Genomic DNA, 15,927 nt, shown 5'->3' on the forward strand with positions numbered 1-15,927 from the left:
TCCGATCTTCCCCAAACTGCACATGTGTGATAAGAGTCCTGGCTTGAACACATCTGAAGGCCAAAATTCCATCAAGTGTGGCAAAATGGCTCGATAGCGCCACCTATACACTTTCAACAGAGTGCGCCTCGAGCTATGTTTCACGTACATGTACAAAAATCGGTATACACATTTAACACATCAATACCTACAAAAAAGTCTCTTGGTATGAAATCCGAATCCCAACAGGAAGTCGGTTATTTAGAATTTTCTCTGCAAAATTGGCGTTGTTTTTGCCATTATCAGGGGTTGTACTTTAACGAACTCCTCCTAGAGATTTATTCAGATCAACACCAAACCTGGTCAGTGTAATCTTAAGCCCTTTGCGATGTTAAATTGCGAAGATCTTTAGATTTCGTTAAAGGGCGTGTCCATGGCGGCCTGACAAATTTCGATGTTTCGCCATGAAAAAGGAAGTTGCTGTAACTCAGACATACAATGTCCAATCTGCCCCAAACTTCACATGTTAGATAAAACTTCTGCCCTTAACAGATCTACATGCCCACATTCAGTTATAGTCATAGCGCCACCTATTGGCAACAGGAAGTGACATGTTTTACGCTGCGACAAACTACTCCTATAATTTTTTTGAGATTAACATATATTTTGTGGTCAGTCTAATCTAAAGGCCTGTGCAATGTTAACTTTTGGAGATCTTGAGTTTTTGTTAAAGGGCGTTTCCATGGCGCCATGACAAAGTTTGATGTCTTGCCACAGCAAGAGAAGTTGTTGTAACTCAAGCATAAAATGTTCAATCTTCCCCAAACTTCACATGTTTGATAAGAGTCCTGGCCTGAACACATCTGAAGGCCAATATTCCATTATAATGATAGCGCCACCTGCTGGCAACGGTAAGATTGGCACATATATGGGATATACTTTGATATATTCCACTTATATTTAGGACATTAAATGCATATTTCTCAACGTTCACCTTTTTACTAAAGCCACACGATGGCGGTGAGCCCGGGTGCGAGGGCCCGTTCATCGCTGCTTGCAGCTTTAATTATGTGGTTACTATTGCTTTGTCTGTTATTACAGATAGTTTGAAATGTACTGAGTATTTATGTGTTATGTTTAACCTAAAACACAGAAGCAACTGCCTGTAAAAGATGTAGGTTGTCAAACATGCATAACTGTTGACCAATCACTGCCGTGGGCGTTTATTTCTGAGTCTACAAACCACCACGCCTATTCAAACAGAGTGTTCAGATGAGGGCGGTCAAGATGGGGCGGAAAATTGCCTATTTCTTTTAAATAAGGAGTTTTGTTTATGTAAAAATCTTTTAACCATTATAAGTGGACATCAGAGAACACTACACAATAAAAAAGGCAGTTTATGACTCCTTTAAAATTTGATGCCTCTTAGTTGTGAAAAATGGCAAATATATTTAAAATTATTGGCATAACCTTCAAATAGTGATGAGAGAGTATTTCATTATTTAATTGAATATTTTGTCATTTAAAGATATTAAATAAAACTTGACAATTAACCGATATTGGCCATAATATTACAATTAGTTATTGACTATTGGTGCATCCTAGCTAGAAATTGTTTTTGTTTAATGATCTAGTTAACAGAAGTTTTATTTGACATTGTGAAATTCATGGTGTTTGCAATTTGTAAAAAGACGTCATATGTGTGTTTGCATTCAGATATGGGATAAACAGACTCTGGAGTGTTTGAAGATCCTGACGGGGCACACAGGCTCTGTGCTGTGTCTGCAATACGACGAGAGAGTCATTGTTACCGGCTCCTCTGATTCCACTGTCAGGTCAGATTTCCATCGGATTCTCGCTCTGTTCATTTTTTTTTTTTTCAGTAACCCCCCCACCATCTCTCCACATGTCTGTTCAGCTGGAATGGATAAAGGACTGATAAAATCAGGGCTGACTTTGCTTTCCTTCTCTTTTTACCCAGAGTGTGGGATGTGACCTCGGGGGAGGTTCTGAACACTCTGATTCACCACAACGAGGCCGTGCTCCACCTGCGATTCTGTAATGGGCTGATGGTCACCTGCTCGAAGGATCGCTCCATCGCCGTCTGGGACATGGCCTCTCCTACGGACATCAGTCTCCGCCGGGTCCTCGTCGGACACAGGGCTGCCGTCAATGTGGTCGACTTTGACGACAAGTACATTGTCTCTGCCTCTGGAGATCGGACCATAAAGGTCAGCACTCTGAATGACCGCCATCAGCTGTCAATCAAACTTCTTACATTATTCTCATATTGATGACAATAAGCTGCAGTGGACTAGGCTATATTGTCATGCAGCTGGAATTTGGTGACAATTTCGGTGTCAGCTTGTTCTGTCCAAAGCACAGAAGTTCCCAGCAGAGGGCAGTAGAGTAATAGTTTCTTAATTCTCTGTAGACTGCAGAAACGGTAATAGTCCTTGCCTTTTCCCAGAGTCCTCTTCAGCACTCATGCCGCTCTAGATGCTGGACTCGGAGCATTTGAGATTCCAGAAACAGACAGCTCTGATCCAGCCCACCCATCACTCTGGGAGGGGTGCCAAGTCATTCTGCACCCCCACCCTATCTAAACATTCCCCAAATAATGAGGCAGGGCAGTGAGGGCTGGTGTGTGTAGATGTCTGGAGGTGTTTTCTCATGCACATACATACTGGTATTTTATTAAATATGCCTATGGATTATTCTAAGGATAGGTGGCAGTGATTTGGAACAGATTTAAAGTATTTAATGTTTAATCCTGTTGTGTGATGTACTGTGTTTTGCAGGTGTGGAGTACAAGCACCTGCGAGTTTGTTCGGACACTAAACGGTCATAAGCGAGGAATTGCCTGCCTGCAGTACAGAGACAGACTTGTGGTCAGCGGCTCCTCCGACAACACCATCAGGTGTGTGTGTGAATAAGATATCATTCAAGTTGTTTAATAGTAGTTGAGTGTATCTCAAGAAATGTCGAAAATACCCAGGTGACATTTCATCCCAGGATACTGGAGTACATTTTTTACCAGTAAAACGTAGAGGTGTTAAATTGATTCATTTAAAAAATCTCACTTGAATGTATTTTAGTTTGTCTAGTGTACATCTGAAATGTCTCCTTTATAAATTTATACCTTGTATAATTTATTCAGAGATCGCCATGAAAATAGCCTTGATGCTGACATGGCATTAAAAAGTGGATAATTAAAAAAATTGATAAATACCAGTAAAACGTTGTTTTAATTATTGTTTACTCTTATTTATTTATCTTAAATAATTTTAAATTAATATTTAATGTAATGTATATTACTCTTTTTACTGTATTTTTGGTAAAAAATTTAGCCTTTGTCTGAATAAGATACCTAATTCAAATATTTCTTTTATTTCTGTTTATTAATTTAATTCTAAGTATAATTCTTTTTTTTTTTTCTTTTTTTTTTTTTCTTTTTTTTTTTATAATGAACGTTTATGAAAGTAAAAGTAATTTAAGTTTAATTGGTCTGAAAATAATGGTCCTTTAAAAATCATAAAGGACTTTATTTTCTTCATGCGAAATGTAACCTGATTCTTTGTTTTTCTTGTTGGTAGAATTGTTCTTTTGGAGGGTAAGAATGTGACCTGGATTCAGCCAGTTAGTATTCTTTACTTGTATGATTTATTTTCTCACAAAATGTGTTAATCTGTTTCTCCAGGCTGTGGGATATTGAGTGTGGAGCTTGCTTGCGGGTTTTGGAAGGGCACGAGGAGCTTGTCCGCTGTATTCGCTTTGATAACAAGCGGATCGTGAGTGGAGCGTATGACGGGTACGTCTGAGTCTGATTCTAGCTCACAGTTAAAGGAAGTTTTATTGCCATTTTTTTTCACTGCAGTGCATTGAAGAATAAAAGAATGTGGAAAAACAATTTTTGCAACTGTTTGGTGACAGCCAAATAAAACTGGGAGGGGAAGAGCTCATAAAAAGTCTCAAAAAAAAAAAAAAGTATGTAACATTAGAAATTGGGAAGCACATTTTTAAATGAATTATTAGCAAAATCCCTCCTTGACCTTCTCAAACTGCCATTGTTGAATCATAGTGTAGTCTGGGGGATTAAATGAATAAAGCTTTTTTTTTTTTTTTTTTTTTTTTGTCTGGATTACGGCTGGTTTATTCCTGGCCTTAATGTGAATAATCTCTTTATTCTCACATCTTTAATTGTGGAGTTTCGTTTGTCTGCTCCCTGTGCTCCGGTCATTAATCTGATACATGAGCAGTGCACAATACCCTCACAGCCGAGGGAGCAGTCACTTTTAATCCCACAGTTGAATCACAGATTATCTGTAGATTATGTGTGAAATGCGCCTCTAGAGCTGCTTTGCGACATAAGATTGAGAGAGGGTTTTTTAACCAATGTACCATGGATTTATGATGGTCATATTTTTTTTTCTTTTTGTGCATTGTCTAATGTGTTTTAATGTGTTTGTGTGTGCATGCACAGTAAAATTAAAGTATGGGACCTACAAGCTGCTCTCGATCCACGAGCCCCAGCCAGCACTCTGTGTCTACGTACACTAGTGGTGAGTTTCCATCTCCTCGTCTTCAGACTCTCAAGTTGCTGTTTTTTTTTTTTTTTTTTTTTTGAAAACAAATCTTTAAATGTGTACATGGCAATAATCTCAAATTGGCTAAACATCCGCTGACCAATTGCTCTGTGACTAAAGTTAACTGCTCTGTGTTACTCACTCCTAAGAGTCTCTGGTCTGTTGCTCATCTCAGTCATGTGTAGTCAATCAGCCCTCTGCAATGTCACACATTTATAGCACCATAGTCTTGCATCACGTCATTCTGTGACTGATTTCGATTCGCAGCAGTGTTGTCATGGATGAATTGTTTTAATATAGCCTGTCTGCGTGCAGGAACATTCTGGCCGAGTGTTCCGGCTCCAGTTCGACGAGTTCCAGATCATCAGCAGTTCCCACGATGACACTATCCTGATCTGGGACTTCCTTAATGTGTCGACCAACGGGCAGACGGAAGGACGATCGCCGTCCCGCACGTATACCTATATATCCAGATAGCAGGTAGCACACACAAAGTTCACAAACACACACACACACATACATCATAATACAAACTCTAACTTGCATGCATGTGATCTCTCGACAGGGAAGCCCTGGTGGCGTGCGGAGTGTGTGCGAGTGTGTGTGGAGACTGTTCGGGTGACCCAGTCTCTGTGGAAGTGTGCCAGGATCAAAGGTCGAGGAACGCCACCATCACCCCCCTCCCCTTCACCCTCCTCTCTCCATCTGTCCGTTTTATTTCTCCCCCCTCTTCAGTCGATTTGAGGGCCGCCCCATGACACGGACCACATCAGTTCTCTTTCTCCCTCTCTGCGGAGGAGGAGGTGGAGAAAAGATGGAGAGAGCGATGCCATTAAGCAGAGTGTAAGGGTGGGCGTGGAGCCCCCCCCCCCGCTCTCCCCCGCCACTGCGTACAGAGTGACAGCTGCCCTGGCTCCGCCCCCTGGGCCCATTAACTCTGTATCCATCTTTTGTTTGTTTTACTTTTATTGATTCAAAAAGTAAAAGATGAAAAACAAAAGGGAGAAGGCAAGGTCTGAGTGCCTTCCTTCCCTCTGGACTGTTCTGCATGAATGAGCGAGCGATGGGACGTGTAACGTGTGCTGGTCAACCCCTTGGTTTCTGTCTTGCGTTTTTGTTTTTTTATGCTTTTCCTTTTTTTTTTTGGAGAAATTGACTTCATATTTTCTTTTCTTGTGAAATCGTATGAATAATTGTAGACTTTTGACTCTTCTCCTGATATGTCCCTCCATTTCTTGTTTTTAGCGCTATCCGTCTCGTTCCCCTTTTCACCGTCTGCTCGTCTAGGTTCTGAATGACACATAACTGATCTCAATTTAGTTGTAAACAGAATTGTCTCGTCTAAAATGGTGTTGTATATTGAAAAGATTTTTTTAAAGAAAAAAGCGTTATTAATAAGAATAAAGTACTTGACTGTGAAGGAGTGTGAAGAAGCTTGCACAAGCGCATCTTGTTTTTATGTATAATATAGTGTGTGTGTGTGTGTGTGTGCATGATTCGCTCTTTTGAGATAAAGGCTTTCCGACAGGCCCAGATTTCAGTAACCTGCTGCCATGCCTGCCAAGACCGCCAAAAATCGCGGGGCCGCTGTTCAAATATTTAAGTTTACCTCCTGCTCCGAATATGTGGAAATTGGCAGTACTGTCATTTTCGTCTTATTTGATTTCAGCTTTCCTTATGAACGCCACCATGGCAACAGCCACAATAAGAGCCCAGTTCAGTGCTGTAGCAGTTCAAAAAGTGTTTGAATGCAGAGCAATATTTTAGTCCGAAATCTCAAGAATCCATTCCATCCAGTTCCATTCTGTGCGAACTCTGCCCAATATGACTGATCTGGAATGTAGTAAATGACTAGAGTACAGACAAACCCTCAAAAGAGGGTTCATATGTGTTTAAATCTTCTTGGTTTTGTTCTACAGTTTAGCTTCTTGTTTGGAACTCTTAATAGTTAAACTAGTTCTATTCTGTTTTACACAGTGCCTTTTAAGGCTGTAGTTTTATACTCTCTGGGTCCACCAGGTGGCAATAAAACAGAGTTTAGACCCCCAAAAAACACCAATATTCAGGTTAAAGGCTCAAAAGATGAAACCCTTGATCCACAAAATAAATATTTTAATAACATGAATAGTATCAAAATATTTCATCTCTCAAGATTTCACCAGCCCCAAGTGGTTTTGGGACAGAGTAATTTGCAACAGTAACTGCAACATTTAGCATTACAACACTGACTCCGGGGTCGGTTCAAATAACTGATAAATGTAACTCTCTAGAGTGAATATCAAATCATGTTGTGGCCAGTAATGGATATTTTGTTTTAAACCGCCATGAAAATCAGTGCAGATCAGTATTTGCTTACTCTGTCTTTTATATGCCCCTTTTCATACTTTCTTTTGTGGGGGTTGTTACCATTTTTATTAGTGGTCAGAATATTTAATTTGACATTCTTTGCTGCTAAATTATATTTCCACTACCGTTCAAATGTTTAGGGTAATTGAGGTTTTATTCGGCAAAGATGAGTTGAACTGATCAACTGTGATATTAAATTCAGTAATACTGTACTTTTGATTTTGACAAAATATAGAGCAGCACAACTGTTCAACATTCAAATCATGCAATGAAAAAATATATGAAAACTGAAAAGTTACTGTAAATTGTAATTGTTTCACCATATTTTTCTGTATTTGATCAAATGCAGTTTTTGGTGAGTATAGGAGCTTCTTTCAAAAAACTTTTAAAAATCTTACCAACCCCAAACATAATGAACGGTAGTGTATGTCACTCCCTTTAAATTACACTCTTTCATTGGAAGAATATGAAAGACTCTAGATACTCCTGGTATAATGTGATATATCTGTAGCAAAACCATAACTACATGTTCACCAGGATGTCAAATAAGATTTTCTTGACAAATACATTCTGAATGACTTTGGTTCTTGTTTACAATCTCGTGGCTCTAATTGGCCCAAAGTTGAATTTGATGAGTTCACAAAGTAGGTCCTTTAATGGCCCTTTTGGTCGTAACCATCGAAGTCTCAAAGTTTCAACTAATGCATATTATTCCATGCACTTGCCAGTTTTCCAGCCATACAACTCAACGCAAGTAGAGCTCTTTGCTCATTCATAGTGGCACTGGACATTAGAGGGGAATTCTTTGGCCTCTGAAGTGCTTGGTCCCCTTATTGTCAGGGTTTAGTGACTGGACAATTGCCCAGGAGTCTTTGGTTATATTTGCATGATTACACAATGTTTAAGCAACCTTGTCTGTCCTCTGACTGTGACTTCTATTGAAAGGTTGGTCCTAAAGCCTAACCTACTTGCGTTGTAAGGAAGAGCGTCTCTAGATCCTCTGTAAGACGTGATCTTTGCGCAACAGTCAGTGTTTGTAGTATCACTGGAGTGCTGGAGGAGCAGTGGAGGTCTGCTGGACTCTTTTGCTCCTCTTGCTGACCGTAGTAAAGCTGCAGGCCTGCAGGTCGGGCTGCTCTCCTGGAGGGAAGCGTTTCATGAAATGCACGTCTCGTTGGTTGGGTAACGTGTTCGGACCTCTGCGTGGTCGGCCCCTTTTGGTGAAGCCGATGTACCAGCCCACATAGCGCGCTGACATCCAAGCGGTGTAGTTATTCTCAAGCATTATCTCGATGAAAATGCAGCCTCCGTTTGCGCTGCTGTCTTTCTGTAATTTGAAAAATGTACATCTTTTCATTAAAAGAGGCATGTTTATTATACACTCACTGGTCACTTTATTAGGTACACCTGCTTATTAATACATCTAATCAGCCGATCACATGCCAGCAACTCAGACATTGTCAAAACAATGTGCATGAAGTTTAAACTGATCATTAGAAGGAAGAAAGGTGGTTTAAGTGACTGTAAATGTGAGGTGGTTGTTTTCACACACAGAGAATGGTCTAAAAATGAGTGGCAGCTCTGTGGGTGAAAATACCTTGACGCCAGGAGGATGGCCAGACTCATTCAAGGTGATAGAAAGTCAACAGTATCTCAAAGAAACACAAGCTATGCAGAAGAGCATCTCTGAAAACGCAACACATTGAACTTTGAAGCAGATGGGCTATAGTAGTGGAAGACCACACCGGGTGCCACTTCTGTCAGCTTAGAACAGGAAACAAGTTGCATGGGTTCACCAAAATTGGAAAACGAAGACTTGTTGCCTGGTCTAATGCGTCTTTCTGCTGCATTATTCATGTGGTAAGGTCAGAATTTGGCAAAAAAAAAGACTTGAAAGCATTTCTCCATCTGGCTTTGTACCAACTTCCAGGTTGGTGATGTAATGGTGTGGTATTTTATGCCAATATTTGCTTTTTAATAATTTATTTTTTTAATCAAAGAGTCCAACAAAGATGTGCATTTTATGAGGTTTTTTCACACTGAGACTTCAGGTTGTTTCAAATCAATGTTTGAAAGCCTCATCAGGGCATGAATGATTTAAAGGATGTTAACCCTACAGTATCAAGTCCAGTCATTTCTCAGTAACTCACCTTCCCCAAGAGCTTCCCCTTACGGTTCATGCACAAGTAGTAGTTTGTCTCTTTTCCTCTTATTCTCACTTGACTCCCAAAGGTGTCGGCCTCCACCACGAGCTGGGCTTGTGAAGAAACACACAAATACAAACACACAGAAATATAAATGAACATAATTGACACTCAAACGCATTACATGCACTGTCATAGAAATTACAGTTTAGCAAGACAACTGTGGTTGGCGGATGATTTTTTACTTCAGGTTTTACCACAGAAGTGTGGTAGTGGTTTTAGATAAATAATTAAATCTCTTTTTTTAAATATTTACTACATATTTATAAATGTATTTATTATACATTTATTTGATAAATGCATTAGTATTAAAAGCATAATTAGCATAAGTATTAAAAGTAGTAACAAACAATTGTGGTATATATATATATATATATATATATATATATATATATATATATATATATATATATATATATATATATATATATATATATATAAATGTATATATTTTATTACAATTTAACACAAACACACCTATATATAACTAATATACCTAATTAAAATATATGAAATTCCTAATTAATTATTGTGCAAATTAAGTGGTGCATTTTCTTATAAATTATTTACAAAATAACTAATATAAATAATTAATATTTACATAATATTTACATTTATTCATTTAGCAGATGCTTTTATGCAAAACAACTTAAAAATGATGACAAGAGAAGCAATCTAAACCAACAAAAGAGTAATAATATGCACACGCTATGTTTTACTTTATTATTATTATTTATTTTTTTGTATTTTTTATTTACATTTTAAATAGTGAAAATAAATGTGTGTTTGTGTGTGTGTATATCCTTTATTAAATATTCTTCTATTTATTTATCTTTTTTTGTTTATTTATACACACACACACACACACACACACACACACACACACATATATATATATATATATATACATATATATATATTATTTATTATCTGTGTCCAATCAGTTTAATCTCATGTGTACAGGTTGACCAAATGCATTCAGATGATTCCTTACCATATTTATCCCCATCCTCTCCCATGGCGGTGATTTTTTTGCCAAGCACCTGGATGTGTTTTCCGCTGGTCCGACTGTACAGTTGGTAAACCCGATGGTGTTTCCGGCTCAGGCCGTCCCGCACCCCTGTTTGATTCTCTACGTGTACTCCAAAGTTAACATTTTCCACTGCTAACACCTGCACAAACACAGGAGTCGGTCACATATCACTTTCAATGATTTATGAACTATCAATTGATATATGGTTTTATTATCGGTAACACATGCAGACTGTAAGCACCTGTAACGGGCTGTAGAACTGTAACACGACCTGGAAGCATCTGGCCAAAGAGAAATAGAAAAGACACATGTGATTGCCTGACACTTGCATTTGCTCTTTTTTAAACTTGTGCAGGGGAGACTGAGGTTGAATATTGTTGCTTCATCAAATGTTAAGTTAAGATAAGCCAATTAGGTGCAAATTAAAGGTTAAATCCTTAGATAAAAGGGGACTCAGTATGACACAATCTTTTTCTTCTTCTCTTTTTTTAATTCAGGATGATATTATAGGGTTGGTTGGCACAGTGTTAAAAGACTGCAGTTATAAGAAGGATGCAACATGAAGAAAAGATGTTTATTTTACCCCAAACTAACACCACATGTGAGTGTCTGCATGCATTTAAAGATCAATGTCCAAATCTGCTAGGAATTGTTAATAATACTTTATACATGTGCCAACCAGCCTCACTCACTCTCTTTTCCTAAGTGATGTCAGCCAGCCATCATAATGTATCACAGGCTTCCAAATCTACCAAAATGTAATCACTTCCCATTTTTAGCAACCAGCATTCATGTTTTACCTTATTTTTATTATATATATATATATATATATGTATATATTAGGTGCTAGGGTTAAATGCTTTTTGTTTTAACATGACAAATTAAAAAGGTGTCCTTGCCTCAACAAATTTTAATCTATTACCATGAATCAGGAGGGCAAAAATACTCAAAAGTGATCATTTTGTGACCACCTGATTATGACCCACGAATGAACCCTGATCCAACCAACTACAGTCTCTTCTATTTTATGACACTTCTTGTTAAACAAAATATTAATACTGATTTTGATATATGGTTAAATATAAAATTTCTACATTTCTGTGTGGATTAAGTGCATTAAAATAAATACATGTTTAGAAAAGATTATCATACGCACAATGGCATAGAATATACCTGTGATGAGCATGCCGTCAGTTTCTAAACTGACAGTAAAAAAAGGTATCAGTCTGAAGATCATAAAAAGGAAAAAAATATATATATAAATACGTAAAGGATTTTAATTTATTTAATTTTAATACTGACAAACATCTGGTCACATAATTGAAGTCAGTGTGTTGTAACTAACATGAAGGAAGCCATTTTGTTGTCATGTGTCAAGAAAACCATAAACCAAAAAGACCATAAAACCATAAAGAGGGGACCCCTTTAGCCCCCATGATTTTTGTGCCAAGAGTATTAGGTTAAAAATATAAATATATAATATAATATTTTATAAAATAATTTAATGTAATATAATAAATACTTAATTATTCTTGGTAGTTTTAATTTACTGTAATTTAATTTATGTTTATATTTAATTTATGACATCCTTATTTGTATTGACCAGCACAGGACTTCTACCCTACAGTCTAAGCAGGATTCAGAAGGTCTCATCATCAGTGTGCATGCTGCTGTTATCTGAGGAGACACTGGGTGGGAAGTGTTATTATGAGAACCCAGCATCTGCTGAGGCTATCGTCTGACCCAGAGATGGGAAACACAACAAACGCTCAGGCTGGACAAAACGGTGGAGCCATCAGCAGATGGAGACTCGCTACAACACAGCCTTCAACTCAAACTCAACAATTACACGTGAAACTTACAGCACGACAGCAGAGGACAGCATGGACTGCATCGCTCCAGCGCTTCTATCACCCCGGACAGTGGGATCTCTGAGGCGATGCTTTTAAAAACTGGAGCCCAAACCGGACACAGACCCAGGTGAGCATCTGAGCGCGTGTTGGAGGGTTGTTCAGAGAGAGTCTTCTCGCAGGCAAACCCGTTCAGCTGTATACTGGAGAACGACAGGTGAAAAACAGGTCATCCTCCTGTGTGACCCCTCACTCCACATGACACACTGCCAGCAGATGGATATTAAAAAGATTCCCAGTGTTCCTTCCTGCAATTTGCTCAAGAACGCTGCCCTCTTCACACAAAAACGCAGAATTCAGGGGTCCTCCAGCCCTTTAAGAGGTCTTTGCTAGATTTGCTCCTTTTCCAGCCTTCTTTTGTTTGGCTGTGGGGTGGAAAGGACCCCTCTCTCGCCACAGGACAGTGCGTTTGCTGAATGAGAAGGAAGCGCAGGCGAAGTGGAACGGAGATGGGCGGGGTGCGCGCAGGGGCAGGGATGATGATGATGGGACGATGTTTCTAGCTCACTTATCATCACCAAGGTGGGGCGATGGAAGAGAAGCGCTTCGGCCGTCCAGCAATAACCGAATTCAAAACTTCATGCACTTTGAAACTGCTTACACAAACCGAGTGACCTTTTATTAAACGGAAAGCGTTCGGGAAATGATGGACGCCCAGCTTAAAGCTGCATTCAGTCATTGTTTTGCGAAGTAACCCGTTAAACCGCGTTTGAGAAATACCACGTGCGATAAGATTCAAGTCCTGTCAGTTTTGCAGAAAAAAAGCGGTTTCTGTATGGAGCGGGGCGCCCCCTCATGGTGGCCGCCATGTTGACATCACATCGCCGTGTCATTCAGCTGGCCGGGTTAATAATAACATTGCTTAATTAATGCATCTTTTTGGCGTTTTACATAAAAAATAAAAAAAAAAAACACTTGAACAAAACAGGAAAAACCAAACGTCTACACTCTCTCACACACAACTCCTCTATAACCAGCAGCCTCTAATGGAGTGATAAAACAAACAACCCTCAAATAGCTGCCTACCACCATACAAATCTGTCGTTATTAAATCTAGAATATTCATTATACAGATATGTGTAGTGTGAGGTAGAGGGAAACAAATGAACAGTAGTAAAACGCTAAAGATAAACAAACAAGCAACAGTGCATCCACACCAACAGGTGTCAGTATAAAGTGTAAAACCACTGACACTCTCTTGGCAAATAAGTACCAGCTGAACCTAAACAAACACTTACTTACTGCATCCCTTAAAAATTTGATTTCTGTTAAAACCTAAAAGGGGTACTGAGCAATATTAGGCCATATTTAAACACTTCAAAATAGAAGAGAGGGTGTGAGAGAGGTATGTAAGCAGCAAGTCGTTCCAAAATGAACATTTCACAGGGATTTCAGAAACACCGCCCATTTCCCCCCTCCTCTGACCACGATAGAACCGCAGACACCCGGGTCAGCCAACAAGCGCCAGCACTGCATGCTCCTCAACCCCCCTTTTCTTCGCCCCAGCACCCCTGTGCCCCATCCAGGAGGAGCAATAGATGTGTGCGACTGAAGGAGAGAGATTTAAATTAGCGGGTAGCTAGACAGGTCATGGCCTGCTTGGCGGTTTTTAACATCTTAAATGAGCCGTGTCACATTTCCAAAATACTATAACTCATTTCCTCTCACCTTAAAAATCTCGTAATTTCCAGAGACAACAAACATTTTTGATTAGTGTAATGGTTTGATATTTCAGCTCCACTGGAGAGCACTGAGCAATTAGCGGGTCATAATGATCTGATATTCAACGTATACACACCCGGTTGTGCGAACAGCTATATTAGACTGAGTGAGGAAACCTGGTTGACTGGATCACACTCACCGTTGTGATTGTATAACCTTTTGTACCAGTATTTCTCTGCTCTTTGTCTTCCAGTGTCTGGACTTCAGGCCCTCCACCCAGATTGAATTTTTAGATGAAGTCCAGAGAACCTCATGTGAAAGGTATCAAATGTGCATTCTCTCAGAACTCTTTGAATTTCAATATTCTGTTTTAGTTTTTTTGAAGGAACATTCATGTTGATTATCACAAAAACTGATCTAAACTCCCTTATTTTCTTAAAAAAAAAAAAAAAAAAAAAAAATCAAGGTTACAGTGTTTTAAATCTTTAATAATTTGAGCATCTTTACATCAATTGTGAGGGAATCACAATGGAAGTATATAGGGCCAATTTTTTGGAGGATTTAAAGCAGAAACGTGACACTTAATGCTTGATTTTTTAAAATGTTTTTTTTTATTTGTTTCCATATGAATCACATCATATGAATTTATAAAATTGCTACCAAACTTGGTGATAGCCAAACAGTTGACAGTAGCCATTGACTTCCATAGTATGGAAGAAAACAAATGGCAGTCAATGGCTACCGTCAACTGTTTGGTTACCAACATTCTTCAAAATATCTTCTTTTTTCGTACTCAACAAAATAATGAAACTTATACAGGTTTAGAACAACATGAGGGTGAGTGAATGAGTAAATGATGAGTTTTTTTTTCTCCCTTTTAGTTTATGAATAGCAGTGCACGCCACAACCATAATGATAATGTCACAGAGTAAAAATCTCACTGGAATCAGTTTCACAACAACTTTATTCCAGCTGATAAACGACTAAAACATTGACAGCAAATCAGAATCCATCCTTCTTTAAAGAGCTCAAGCATTTAATGTGGCAGGTGACAGATCTGCAGAATGCGCATAGAACAATCAGAATGTTACTGTGCGTTTGCGTTGACGCTATTATTATAGCTATCTTTATAGTTATCATTCTTGGTGTGAACAGGCCTTCAGACAGTGGAAATTAATTCTTGTGGAAATCAACATTACGGCACATCTACTGCTGCAGACTGAGCACATGGTTTCTCATACCAAAGCGCTTATGAATATCAATATTTGAAATCAAAGGCTCCGCAAAAGCTTTGACTGAATGGTTTGAATGTGTTCACAGTCCAGAACCGAGCATAGTTCATCTGTTCTCTCAATGGAGTTGCCCCCCCCCCCCCCCCCACACACTTCTCTCTTTTTATCCTCCGCTCATTTCTCATGTCCGTTCTACCAGTTTCAGACAAAATAGGAGTTTCTCCTTCTTCTGTTCGTCTCCCTCTGTCTCATTCTTTCTCTTCCTTTTGGCCCATCTTCCATCTTTCCACACTTTGAAGGGAGTTCAGACTTCTAATATAAGACAGGTCCCTACCACAACAAAGGAGTCAGCTTTGAGTTTGAATAAACACTTTCTCTCCTTTTTCTGCCTGTCTGTACCCCACTCCCATTTTTCCTTCTCTGTGTTATTTCGCTCTTGGCCCGTGCTGAAGTATGAGCACTTGTTATGCGTTCTCCATGGTAGCCTTTCTTCTGGAATAGATTAGCAGGCTGGGGAGGAAGGGGAAGCCGCGGCAAACCGAAGTCGGTGGAGGGAGACGAAGGTGTAAAAGGGAGTGAAGTGTGAAAAGAAAGGGCTAGAGCGATGGAAAAGGGAAGCGAGGAGCTGAATAATGGGGGGAGAGGAGGATCGTGGAATGGCAGAGAAGGAAAGAAGGTCACTGTAGGTAACAGAAACAGACGCTGTTTGGCTCGCACCCGTTTTTTTCTTTTGAAACTCAGCTGTGATGGATGTCATCACACTGGCGATTGCGTCCCAAAACGCCTTCCAAAATACTTTGCGTGTTTTAGGCGCTTTCACAAGCCCTCTTTTTCAGCTTCCACATGCCCTTACATATGCCGTATTGTCATCTCTGGACTCTTTCCTTGTTCTATGGCTTATTAACCCACACTCGGTCACTTCCCAGCTCGCATTTGCAATGTATAACATCATGAGCTGTCATCACTCCGCTCCCC

At 39.2% G+C, this 15,927-nt stretch overlaps 2 protein-coding genes across 7 annotated transcripts in view; one reads left to right on the forward strand and one right to left on the reverse strand.

The window, feature by feature from the left end:
- The window catches only part of LOC127965838 (F-box and WD repeat domain-containing 11-B), a 33,905-nt gene extending 27,920 nt beyond the window's left edge, over positions 1–5,985 (forward strand). For 4 of the 6 annotated variants that reach the window (XM_052566525.1, XM_052566523.1, XM_052566527.1 and 1 more), the window contains exons 7-13: positions 1,696–1,814; positions 1,961–2,210; positions 2,781–2,899; positions 3,680–3,790; positions 4,463–4,541; positions 4,866–5,045; positions 5,131–5,985. In XM_052566525.1, coding sequence (XP_052422485.1) covers positions 1,696–1,814; positions 1,961–2,210; positions 2,781–2,899; positions 3,680–3,790; positions 4,463–4,541; positions 4,866–5,042 — 855 coding nt within the window. In that variant the 3' untranslated portion in view covers positions 5,043–5,045; positions 5,131–5,985. The remainder of the gene's footprint in view (positions 1–1,695; positions 1,815–1,960; positions 2,211–2,780; positions 2,900–3,679; positions 3,791–4,462; positions 4,542–4,865; positions 5,046–5,130) is intronic. The other 2 variants (XM_052566526.1, XM_052566524.1) reach the window with 1 other exon arrangement.
- Positions 5,986–6,670: 685 nt separating this feature from the next.
- Positions 6,671–12,863, reverse strand: LOC127965841 (fibroblast growth factor 18-like). The gene is made up of 5 exons (XM_052566533.1): positions 12,011–12,863; positions 10,390–10,429; positions 10,110–10,287; positions 9,062–9,168; positions 6,671–8,238 (listed from the first exon to the last, which is right to left on the reverse strand). The coding sequence occupies exons 1-5, from the start codon at positions 12,040–12,042 to the stop codon at positions 7,954–7,956; spliced, it is 642 nt and encodes a 213-aa protein (XP_052422493.1). The 5' UTR covers positions 12,043–12,863; the 3' UTR covers positions 6,671–7,953.
- Between the last annotated feature and the right edge of the window lie 3,064 nt (positions 12,864–15,927).

Source organism: Carassius gibelio, chromosome B10 (genome assembly GCF_023724105.1).
Source record: "Carassius gibelio isolate Cgi1373 ecotype wild population from Czech Republic chromosome B10, carGib1.2-hapl.c, whole genome shotgun sequence".
NCBI classification, from domain to species: Eukaryota; Metazoa; Chordata; class Actinopteri; order Cypriniformes; family Cyprinidae; genus Carassius; species Carassius gibelio.